This window comes from Pararge aegeria, chromosome 7 (assembly GCF_905163445.1).
Source record: "Pararge aegeria chromosome 7, ilParAegt1.1, whole genome shotgun sequence".
Classification (NCBI taxonomy): Eukaryota; Metazoa; Arthropoda; class Insecta; order Lepidoptera; family Nymphalidae; genus Pararge; species Pararge aegeria.
The window spans coordinates 15,217,227-15,230,000 of NC_053186.1; the positions used below are offsets into that span (position 1 = coordinate 15,217,227).

The 12,774-nt window shown below is 34.0% G+C and overlaps 1 protein-coding gene across 1 annotated transcript in view; it reads right to left on the reverse strand.

Annotated features, from left to right (window-relative positions):
• The window catches only part of LOC120624946 (histone acetyltransferase KAT2A), a 27,494-nt gene extending 16,227 nt beyond the window's left edge, over positions 1-11,267 (reverse strand). Inside the window, exons 1-10 of the mRNA XM_039891784.1 lie at positions 11,001-11,267; positions 10,020-10,198; positions 9,209-9,335; positions 8,399-8,544; positions 7,441-7,665; positions 6,477-6,526; positions 5,139-5,304; positions 3,618-3,756; positions 2,516-2,596; positions 755-930 (exon numbers count right to left, since the gene is read on the reverse strand). Of these exons, the coding sequence (XP_039747718.1) occupies positions 755-930; positions 2,516-2,596; positions 3,618-3,756; positions 5,139-5,304; positions 6,477-6,526; positions 7,441-7,665; positions 8,399-8,544; positions 9,209-9,335; positions 10,020-10,198; positions 11,001-11,085 (1,374 nt within the window). The 5' untranslated portion in view covers positions 11,086-11,267. The remainder of the gene's footprint in view (positions 1-754; positions 931-2,515; positions 2,597-3,617; positions 3,757-5,138; positions 5,305-6,476; positions 6,527-7,440; positions 7,666-8,398; positions 8,545-9,208; positions 9,336-10,019; positions 10,199-11,000) is intronic.
• Between the last annotated feature and the right edge of the window lie 1,507 nt (positions 11,268-12,774).

The following is a 12,774-nucleotide window of genomic DNA, read 5'->3' on the forward strand; positions in this document are numbered from 1 at the left end:
GTTTCCCATGTAAGTTTGGTATATATACACATATATATATATATATATATATATGTGTGTGTATTATAGTACTCCTAATATTTTTTTTTAAAAACAAATAGCTTTATAAATTTAGCATGAAAAATACGCAGTGACAACCAAAATATCAGTTGTATTGATCGCATACCCCAAATAGGTTTTGACGCGGAATTGTTCCGCATGACGGCACGTCTTCCACGGTATGGTCGATTCTAGCCACGTTCGTAGCCTCCCCCGCACACGACCAATCCCGGGACCTACCAGCAATAATACGAAGCCACTACACAGCGCTACCAACTGCGTCGGGGAGGTCGATATTTGAAAGAATATCTATACTACATATTTTATTTACCCAAATAACTCATTTTTATTTTTATTTAAAGAAAACAAAAAACTACTTCTACATCACCATTACATCAACCTATTACCGGCCCCCTACATTGCACGGGTATATTGTCTCACAATGCGTAGGGATAAAGGCCCTAGTCCACCAAGCTGGTCCAGTGCGGCTTGGTGGACTCCACACGCCTTTGAGAACACTATGGAAAACGGTTTGGCATGCAGGTTTTCTCATGATGTTATCCTTCACCGATTTAGCAAGTGCTATTTCAGTAATTAAATTAGAAAAATAAGCTGCTTAGTGCTGGGAATCGAAATCGAAGTCCTATCCACTGGGATATCACCGCTTTAAAAAAAATACTTAACGTAAGGGAGTTATATTGCAATTGCTACTCACGTCCGGTCCGCACATGTAGTTCGGATCCGTGATGGTGGCAACTATATCGGCGACGGTCCTCTCGCTGACGTCATCGGTGACGTCATAAATGGAGTCGTCCACCCTGCGTCGCTTGCAGCCCTGGTCCCCGCTGCGGGTATCAGACGCTCGCTTCAAGTCGTCCCGCTTTATGGAGCCTGGGAGGAAAAGGTTAACGTGTAGGTTTCTTGCAGGCTCTTTAAAAAAGTCGTTATCATCATCATTATATTGACGGCCGAGTCGCGCAGTGGGCAGCGACCCTGCTTTCTTAGTCCAAGGCCGTGGGTTTGAATCCCACAACTGGAAAATGTTTGTGTTTTGAACATGAATGTTTTTCAGTGTTTGGGTGTTTATCAGTATATAATAAGTATTTATGTGTATTATATTCATCAGCTATCTCAGTACCCATAACACAAGCTACGCTTACTTTGGGGCTAGATGGCGATGTGTGTATTGTCGTAGTATATTTATTTTATTTATTATTTATTATCGACCCATTACTAGTCAACTACAGGGCAAGAGTTTTGAGTCTCAGAATGATAGAAGTTTAGGCCATAGTACACCGGACCATCGTCGATCGAACTATCTTAAATCAATTGAAATCTATTGGATAGAATCAGGCTTTACTTTGCTTTGAACTCCATGATATACAATGAAAGCTGAGCTTAATTTGCTATGTTATAATATAAAAATAATATATTATAACGTTTATAACGAAACTCCGTAGCTTGTAACAATTTCTTACCTATTCTATAAATTAAAATTGGCCTGTAAAAACCTATAAATATAAATATTTCCTAATTAAGGTACCCTCTTGAGCACTTAGTGTATGTATGTGTGGGTATTAACCCAGTGCTCCATAAAGTATTTTCCCATTTATTGCTTAATATTTTTAACATATTGTTGGAGCTTCCGCATATTCTGCTCTTCATTGATGCAGATCTTTTTCTCATGATTGCGTAGAAGCCATAAATCTTATGCGAAAAGCAGGATAATCGATTCACAAAGGTTTTCAGTTTCGTTAATTAAGTGTAAGTAGATAATTAAATGCACTAGTTTAGCATTGTTTTTTATTAAGTGGATTTATTAAATTTTTTATTTTTTATTTTATGTGTTTTCATTATTATTTTAATTATTTTTAGGAACAAGGTTTACTTAAAAAGTAACAAAATGATTGTTTACGTTATAAGACATAAGAAAAATTAGACTATAGTATAGTATTTATCAATGTAGTCAATTGACAAATAGTTGTGACGACTTTTCTGGCGCAACGGTGAGCGCTGTGAATTTAAATAGGAGCTCCCCGGATATGATTTCCGGCAGGGGCTATTTGGCAATTTATTATAGCTGAATTTTCTCAGGACTCGTCTGGTTGGAGGCTTTGGCCGTGGCTTGTCACCCTACCTACAAACACGTTCCGCTAAGCCATTTAGCGTTCCGGTGCGATGTCGCTTAGAAACCGATTAGGGGTATTAGTCATACACTCACTAACAGGTTAGCCCGCTACAATTTTAGACTGCATCATCATTTACTACCAAGCAGTGGCGTGCACCTAGGTTTTTGACCAGGTTATGCATAAAGAAGGAAGATGGCATGAAATGGAAAAATTCTTCTCCTTTATGAGACATACAAAATTTTTAGGGTAGGCAGTGCGTTTATGCTTATATGAAGTGCACGCCCTTAACCAGGTGAGATTACAGTCAAGGGCTAACTTGAAGTGGACTAGAAAAAAAAGTTACTTACACGAAGAAAGCGATACAGTAGTGAAGCCATCTTTGCTCTCGCCCGTTGCAGTGACCCTTTCGAACTCGCCACGCCTGTTGGCTGAGGAATAAATAAAACATAAAGACGGTATAATAACTTTTTTTTTTTCAATACCGCGACAACGCACACATCATGCTGGGCACCGTTCGCTTCTTATAGGAGAGAGATACACTACAATACGGTTAAGCTGGTTTAAATGGTTATTACTTTATTTCTGTTTTTACACGCTTTATATAAGCTTCACTTGTTTGTTTGTTTGGGTGTTTGTAAAAAAAGCATTAATAAAGCATGTTTGATGGCAACAGTTATAAATATTTAATTGACAGATATGTGAAGAAGGATTGTAATTTCGATAATATCTTAAAAAGCACTCCACGCTTAATTTTTTTCTTATTTACACCATTTAAAATTATATTTATTAGCGTTTTTAACACTATTCTTAATTAAAATGTATTAATTTATTTGTTGCATTTTCTATAAAAGCGTTGTGTTTGTGTTTAGTTTTTTTAAACTATTATTTTTATACAATTATTGTAGACTACAGCTTCTGTTAATTACACTAAAGATAAAGATAAATTATAAAGAAAGCCAGTATCGTTTACACAACCATAATAGGTGGGCTGGATATTTTTTTATACGTATTTCCCTGAAAGTGACGTTAATGCAAAACAATAAAGTAGCGGAATTTCTAATATAGAACCTTAAAGAAAATGACAAAAAAAAAATCGCCATAATTCAATAAGTTTAAGAAATTAAATATCAAGTCATATTTAATTTTTTAATGGGTAAGGAAAACACATGTTTTACTTAGACTAAGAGTTTTCTGTAATTTTCCCATAAGTATGAATTCTACTACCGTAACAAACTAAAGAAATTTTAAAGAAAATTGATACAAAAATAGATAAGGCCTTGGAAAATGTCGTAAGTTACCTTCTTTTATAAAATAGGTTATGAAGGAGTTGAAATAAGGGATGAAAGTTCGTATAGGTATACTGACATAATAAATACAATAAAACAGCTGATTTAAATTACTTTCAAGAGTAAAACTCAGATACATTTAATAAATTAGTTATGTACTCACGAGTTTTATTATCTATGATAGATTGCAGATGATTTGGCGGCTGCTGTTTGTACTCGGGGTCCCAGATCGGCGAGTTCGCACTGAAGATTTCTTCCTCCAACAGACTCAGAAATCGCGGAAAGTGATTCAATACTAACACCTGTTAAAAAACACAGAGTCAAGAAATATTCAAACGAGGTTTTTGTATGGAGATTGTGCCTCGTGGTGACAGCGGATTAGAATACAGTTGCCACCACTATTCCTCTACTCTTGGTTGTCGTACGAGACGACTAAGGGAATATATCGGAGAACGGGCATCAGCGTCCACTGTGCTAACAACTACTCTGCCGAAAGTGGATAAACCGTCTCGTTGGGAGAGATCTTTAGCCCAGCAGTGGGCTGTTATAGGCTGATGATTGATTCCATACTAATTAAAAAGGTTAAATCGATCTAATAGATAAAGAATCATCATCATTTTATCAACCCACTAGCTGTTGCCCGCGACTTCGTCTGCGTTTGATTTTGTTTTTTGATGTGGCATTCAATTTAGTTGTAGTTCTACAAAAATGTAAAGTGTTCAGTATCGCTAAAGCCTTAAATGAGGAGTTATGTCCTCTATCTCGAACCACATTCAGATCTACACAAAGTTTGGGGAAAATTAAACAAATATTATAACCTATAAAGTACAAAAATAATTATTTAAATCGGTTATAATTTCTCGGAGTTATGGTGTAACATCTTCAAACACTTTCATCTCCTCTCCCAAAGGAACCGAGCTTAATCTCGGGATAAAAAGTATCCTATATTAATTCTAATACTTCAAAGAATATGTGTACAAAGTTTCATGAGGATCGGTTAAGTAGTTTTTGCGTGAAAGCAAACAAACTTACATTGACATTTATAATATTAGTAGAGATTACTAGCTCACTACAGAGCAGAGTTCCGATTGGTGGACTCCACACACCTTTGAGAACATTTGAAGAACTCTCAGGCATGCAGGTTGCCTCAAGATCTTTTCCTTCGCCGTTGAAGCAAGTGATATTTTAGTTGCTTAAAACATACATAACTAAGAGAAGTTTAGAGAAAGATTCGAACTCGGCCCAAAGTGAAGTTGATGTCCTACCCACTGGGCTATCACTGCTTCCAATAAAGAATCACTCTAATCAATCCAAGAGTATCGGAAAATCGGTGCTCACATACACAAACATGAGGCAAACTAGACTGAAATTTCAGTTGCCTTAGCTTAACATTCGATTCGGTATTATACAACGTGTAACAGAATTACAAAATAATATTTAAGGATGCATAAGTATATTTCATAAGGAATCACCCTGTAAAAATATTAAATCAAAACAAGCATATTTATTTTTCCATAGAAACGAATTCAAAACATTTTAAGTGACAACCCTATTGAAGATAAAAGACCGACACGCGCATAGTACCTACGCTACGCGACGCGTACCTAATAAAGAGAAACTCGACCATAACTTAACACCACGTTGGATTACAGCTAACTTATAGTGGAATACAAGAACTACTCACCCTCTTCTCCGGCGGCATTCTGTCTCTCTCCGACCTACATTTATCCATCAACTGTCGGCATACAGATTTGAATACCGCACGTAATAAAGTACGACCGAATACGATCGATGTTTCATAATGAGGCAGGGAGTCGCAGAAAGCTGGCACGTGACAAAATACTAGCCATCTGAAATACAAGACACAAGTGAGTTAATACTGTATATGCGACTGTTATTTTAGTATAAGGTGTTTTTCTGATAAAGTAGTATAGATTACTAATTGTACCTATATATTACAACTAAATTATGAATTTATTAGGTAATAAATGGGTAGACGTATTTTGTAGTAATACTTCGTAGTTAAATGGAATCTGATAAAGGCACGTAGCGAGCCTATATTTATAGCGTTAGAACTTTTAATTTCGGTTCAGAGTTTTCAGTATTGCATAACGAACGTCAATAGGCTATTTTCATGACAAAATAAATAAATAAACATTCATATAGAAATTGTCCTTTTAATCAATTTGTTTTATTAATTTTGACATAATTCTTTTTTTTATTATTAAAACATACTTTCATTCACAGTATAAAGTATAGGTTGCTGGCATATTATGTTTTGTAAGAAGTCATGTCTGCTTGAGCCGATGTACCCGGTGAACAATAGTTAAATTCAGATAACCAGGTAGTGAAATTAAATTCCGAGTCAATAATCGTAACTAAGCACATCAATATGGATAAGACTTTTGCGACTCAGTACTGTAAATATGCTTTCTTTTTGCCTGTTACGGTAAAATCTATTTATACCGTCTTATCTTTATTTTCAATGTTATAGCATTTTTTTCAATAAATAGATATATTTAAGGATTACAATTGTTACTTTTCGCTTTTAAGTTTCGAATATGTAAATTCCAACCAGTGCATTTAATGGAATATCCATATTAAAATAAAGTCATGAAATTCTATAAAATTACACTACCTAATCTGCAGGGCTAGCACGGGCGGGAGATAAAAAATATATCTCCTGACAAGGGATATAATTAACGTGGCCACCTACTAAGTCACTGGAATATGGAATAGGAGAATTTTATCCCCGATTTTTAATACACATTTATTATTTGGATATTATTTTCACTTGTGCACCAGTGTTCTGAGAGTGGATAAAACTGTGGGAAAAAATTAATTCATATCGTTTCCCCGGAGATATAATTGTCTCCTGCCCATGCTAGCCCTGCTGATCACTGGTGATGAACCAGTATGACACTGTATGTACATATTATTTTGAAAACTCTAAATCAAAACTGAAAAATCCCAGAAAAAATCTAGATCTAACCATTTACAAAAATAATTTATACCAACTTACCTGGTATAATTTATTTGATATGTCGAAATGTCCTCGGGATTTGATACTTGCTGAAAGATTATAAAATATTTTATAATTGCTATTATATATGGCATTTTTTGAAAGGCGGGACTAATATCTAATAAAAGGATATATTTTCCAGAGTAATTTATTGACATCAATACTTACGAACAGTTTTTAATACAAAATACACAGTGAAAGCAAAAAAAGGGCATTACTATAGCAACAGCAAAATTTTAAGGTCTTAGGTAATATTAAAACAATAATTATTCATATACCCGTTCATACGCTTGCACGCACAAGACGAATACATATAAACACTCAAGTGTGAATGCGTTTTCAAGTTATACAATTAGGGTTTTGATTTTTTTTTGGGTTTAATTTATGTTTAAACAGAAATATCATTAAATATTTGAAAATATTATTATTTCTCTAAATCGTGTATAAATTATAGGTACTTTTTACTGGCAGTGGCGTGCATAGAGGTTATGCGCAGGGTATGCACACGATATAAAGTGGAGAAAATCTCCAGTACGAGATATAAAAACTTCAGGGTTGGCTTTAATAACTCTTACAATGCCTTTCCTTATATTATTTAAAACTCATACTGGATTTTTTTTTCATTTTATATAATCTGCCAGCTTGGTGCACCACTGTTTACGGGCCTTATATAGGATACCCCTTTTTCAACTAGATTTTTGTATGGAAAAGTTGTAAATAACTAACTTTTAGAACTAATAAATAAAAAAACAGTTTACACATAGCTGGGATGACGAAAAGTATACTACGTCCATATTACACCAATCAATATATTATATAGACATTCAGCGCTTCACGTTTTAGCACTTAAAGCTCTTAAATTTTTTCCCACATTTCTGTGGGAATTTTAGTAGTTTAAGGTAACCATTGTAAGATATTGCATCTAAAACACTTTAAAAATGAAGGAAATATGAATTTATCTTACCAGTTTTCTTACACTAGGTGTTTCAAAGTTCCAATGGTTGAAACAATGCAAGAACATCTTGGCCAAATCGTACATAGTTTGCCATTCCCTCTGCGGTAAGGTATTAAATTTGTACAAGACGAAGTTGGTGATAGCTTTGGCTATAGAGGGCTTCTCGAAAGGCGGTTGTCCAAGTGGACCCTCAATTTTGGGCTGCGTTTGAGTCAGGATGCATCTTCGTAGGAGCTACAATTTAAAAAAAACAATTGTGATGAATGCAATTCATCATCAAAAACATCCATATAAGCTATAGATGCTTGCTACTAATATGAAAAAATCACACGTATGCAGAACCTGAGATTTTTGTTTCAATTAACATTTCGTGTATACAACGTGTAACAGAATTACGAAATATTATTGGAGAATGCGTAAGTATATTTCATAAGGAATAACCCTGTAAAAATATTAAATTAAGAGAAGCATATTTATTTTTAAAGACAAACAAATTCAAAATAATTTGAGTGTTTACTTATGACAACCCTATTGAAGATAAAAGACCAACACGTGCATAGTACCTACGCTACGCGACGCGTATCTTATAAATTGACAAGAGTCACATGATTTTAATTTTGCATGTGATGTTAGGGCTGTATCCGATTTCTTCCATTAAAAACTATGCCAGTGGTTTACTCAAAAACTATTAGGTTTTCGGTTTCACAGATAAGTCTCAGAGACAGTACATAATGTACGTCTGAAGCCTGTAAAGTATTATTTCGGTTTTCATTTACACGTTGTATTATACGAAGAATGGCCATGTAGACAGTATTACAATCAAAAATCGGTTAAACAATAGTCAGTACCCTATAATAGTTTAATCGTCAACCAATATCCTGATAGTTCTAAAATCGGTTAAGGGAACAGATAAAACTTGGCGGAGGAAAAAATCAATTAGTTTATGAAACTTTTGCAGCATACTTACTTTGAATAGATAATAATAAACACGTTTAGTGTCCAAATCGTCCTCTCTATGCATAGACATGAATATATTTTCTACATCCACCACTGCTCCCAATAGCTTGTTCACTTCGGTTATTGATAGCCCTTGCAGGTGTGTTATATGTTTTTCTACAATATAAAAGTGTATGGAATAAATATCATTCAATTAAATATCATAAAAGCACTGCTATTCAATAATTCAGCCTTCAATACAATAAATATTGTGAGACCCAATACTTAGTTATGTTTGCTATAACGTTTTTTAAGTACACTTCACAACTTAAAAATAGTGTGTAATTTTCTTTTCAAACCATTTACTCATCTAATCCTTATTAATGGAAAAAATTGTCATTACATTCGAAAGGCTTAGCGGTTTCGTTAAAAACATTACTCCTACGGGTAATATGAATGCATCGCTTCTATTAGTCAGAGTCCATGAACAGGGAACCATAGAGTAGACATGTTATTATTAAAAATTTCCTTCCAAGACTTATATCCAGAATGTTGAAATGGTGTTATTGAATTAATCGGGTGTAGTAGGAAGGTGAGAATTAAATGCAAGTGTAAAAAACAAACAAGCAAACATAAACAAAACTGTATCTGTCTCGGGTGCTCCTAAACCACCTCATTCTACTTAGTATTCCAGATACAATACCCTGTTTATGGCTTTCATACCATGAATAAATATTCAATGTTTTGTTAAAGGGATTACTAAAATATTATAAACCTTTATACGTACTGTAAAATTATTATTAAAGATTCATCTATATATATAATGGTAACAAATATTCACCTAATACGTGATTACAGTTACGACATGGGTCCGTAAAGCTAGCTAGGGGTTGATTGTCAGCTCTGCATCCTTTGCCAGACTGCTGTGCCACTGGTGCCTTCCAGCCATTGCACACACAATCTGGGGTCTGTGAATTCAGTGAAAATAAAATAATTCAATTATCTCTACGAAGAAATTAAAAAAAGAAATGGATAGGACATTGTTGGAAAGGTTAATGTAGTTGCAATAGCCATTTTGACTCCTAAGGATTTTATTCAAGGCTTTTAACTGCTATATCAGCCAAGCAACCTCCTTAAGCCTCTAACATAAGCATTCCAAAAATCTTCAAATTTTGAAATTCAGAGATACATATTACAATGTTTAACTATCCTTATATTACAAAGCCACACTTTCTTCTTTCACTTACTAAAAAGGATGGAAATTTGTTAGACCTGCCAGTTAGGTTTTTAGCTTATTTGAACATTATTGGGCTTCTGAAAGAAATCTCTCTAGAGATAAGCCATCTTTGTACACATCCTGACTTTTTATAGGTATTCATATTTTTGTTTGGTACTAAATATTTAAATATTTTGGTACTAAATTATTAATAAATATTTGACTTTGACTTTAGATATTTGTGTAGAATGGAATCAGCCTGTATAAGAGGTTTTTACTGCATATGGTTACGTTCTATTTTGCAGTAAATAAAAACTTTTCTATCATTTTAAAAGAAGTAATCTAAATCCACTACATGTCATGATAATACAAATTTTAATTAATTTAATTACCACCTTCAGGAAGATTTTCTTCCTTTTATAATGACTCAACATACTTGACAGGTGGAGTAAATGGCAAGCTTCAGCAGTTTCTTGTTGTGTGGCCAGCTGTAGACTTGATTCTTCCTCTGCTGTATGCGTTGCAGGTTTGACTGCCTAGATGCTTGCCCTTCGCTACTCGCTGGTGTTGCAGCATTGCTTGAAGATGCATCGTCTGCAGTAGCACTCGAAGAAGCTTGTTACAAAAAAAAAGAGTATTTAAGCCCCCAATAAAAACAGAAGGACATCCTGTTGTGTAGAATCCAATTAAGGGTATGACTGCCATACTTCCTAACAGGTTAACCCGCTACCATCTTAGACTGTATCATCACTTACTACCAGATGAGATTGCAGTCGAGGGCTAACTTGTAGTGGAATTAGAAAAAAAGTACAATGTGTACCAATACCAACACTGAAGAAATTATTATTAGCTGTTATGTTGGTTATTAGCTGTGCCAATATCAGTCAATGAGTGCAATAGATTATTTCATGAATTTAAGTTTAAACATGTTGCATCTTATGAAGACTATGACCATAATAAATAACATTGGACTAATCTTAGAGCTAATGGGTGGTGCAATCATCTTTTTAAGATAAAGTGTCCAAATTAAATTTTTTGATGCAACCAGGTCTAAGGTGGTAAACTCTCATCCGAATCAACACTTGAATATCAAAGTACTCTACCTTGACAGAGTTAAACTCAGTCTCTTTTAAGATGCCACCTACAGTCTCCTGTGCATGGAGGCAGTCTATACTTAAACCTAAAAAGATAACTATGCTTGGGTGTGAATTATTGCTGATACTAGGTTGCTCTTACTTAGTTTCATGAACAGATGTGAGATGGTGATAGTTAAACGAATACCCGGCTTATTGTGGACTTCTCAGATTGTAACCCTCATGCAGATTCACAAGCAAGCGTTGGTTAAAGAAGTTTTAGTTTTATAGTCAGTATTTTTAAAATTTAGAAATTTTGAGTTTTAAAACAACTGTTTATTTACCTTCATGAGCGTGTGTTTGTGAAGAATCCGCCTCGGTTTCTGTCATAGCAATGTCAGCTATCTCATCTGACAACTGGGAAGACATATTGCACGATATACCGTCCACACACACCCAATTCCACTTTTCAGCCGCTAAAGAAGTACATAAAGGTAATCATGTTATTTAGCTCGCGCTCTATGACGAAGTTTTTGAGATTTTAAAGGTTAAAATGTAAATCGATGCTCAGATGCAAAGACGCACAGAGTAACCTTTCAAATCAACAGTGACAGTTGACTACTACACTACATTTGACAATGACATTGACGACTAAACTTGACAAAAAAACGTCAAGTTTGGCATCTATCAAGTTCGTTCAGAAACAGCAAATTTCTCAAATTAAAAAGTAATTAAAATTATTACTTTTTTTGACAAAAAAGAACCGAATTTGTTATACAACTAAAAAGCAGAAATAAATATTTTCTACAACCTTTTTAAGTTAGTGCCAAGTCAAACAAACATAAAATAATATTAAAAAAAGAATACACATAAAAAAGAAACTATTTTTAAAGAAAATCAAATTCAAAAATTATTTATTCATGTATTCCTATCGCAGGCACTTATGAAGCGTTCATATATATATGTTTACATAATTATAAGCGGACGGTGATAACTTCGTTCGCTAACTAAAACCTGAAGCTACGAGGGTTCCAAACGTGCCCCGGTCTAAGAAGAGCCCAAAACCAACTTAGCTGGGATTTTTTTGTTATCACCATCTCACAGTAAATTTATAAAACGATTCACACCCAAGCTTTTTTATCGTTTAAGTAATGTTTAACATTACAAAACGGATTTTCTATAAGATAACGTTTTAAATAAACTTTGAACTTATTGAGAGACATCTCAAAGATTTCATTCGGTAATTTGTAAAATATTTATTTATTTATAAATAAAGAGGATTTTTCCAATTTATTCATGTACTATAAATTGATAATGAGAACATATGATACATGAAGTGTACGAAGGAAAGTTTATCTCTATAAGAGATCTCTTCCAGCTACCCCAGGATGTGAGTAAGATGATTTTATTGTGGTATATGTCAAATAAAGGATCAATATACTAAATGATATCTACTTACTAAAAATATGCAAATATACAATTGCCTTTGAATGAATGAGCAATTTCATGTAGCCTAGTAAACTGCACAATGAGTTTATTTTTGCTTCTAAGATTTATTTTGTTACTATCCACTATCTTTTTAAATTTTGTGGTATTTTTATGGACATAAAATAAATTTTCAAATATATACCTACTGACTATGCATCGTCATTATTTTAACTTCTTTAAATTTATCTTCCTTTTTTGTAAATCGGTTAAAAATCGTTTTGTACGTAAGTATTATGTGTTTATCAAATATCAACTACATATGCCACCGCGTACAGCAGCGCGCGTCTTTCTGATTTGAGGTAGACGCGACAACGTCGTCGAAAAGGATTTATTTATTTATTTAATACCATAGATTAAAATTAACATCAAAAATGACAGGACGTGCAAGTGACAGACGTCCTTATGGACGTCTTATATCTAAACAGCGCTCAAATTTAATGAATAAATGAGCGTGCAAATGTTGAGTAGGTAGATACCTACCTAAAGATATAATTGATACTAAGAAGAATAAGATTGTGAAGTTCCTGAGCACACTCACCGAAGTACGAGTATAATTCTGTTAAAACTGATTAATAGCTAATAAAATGCTAATATATCCAAATGGTTGAGGTAATTTTAAAAGCTTTTCCC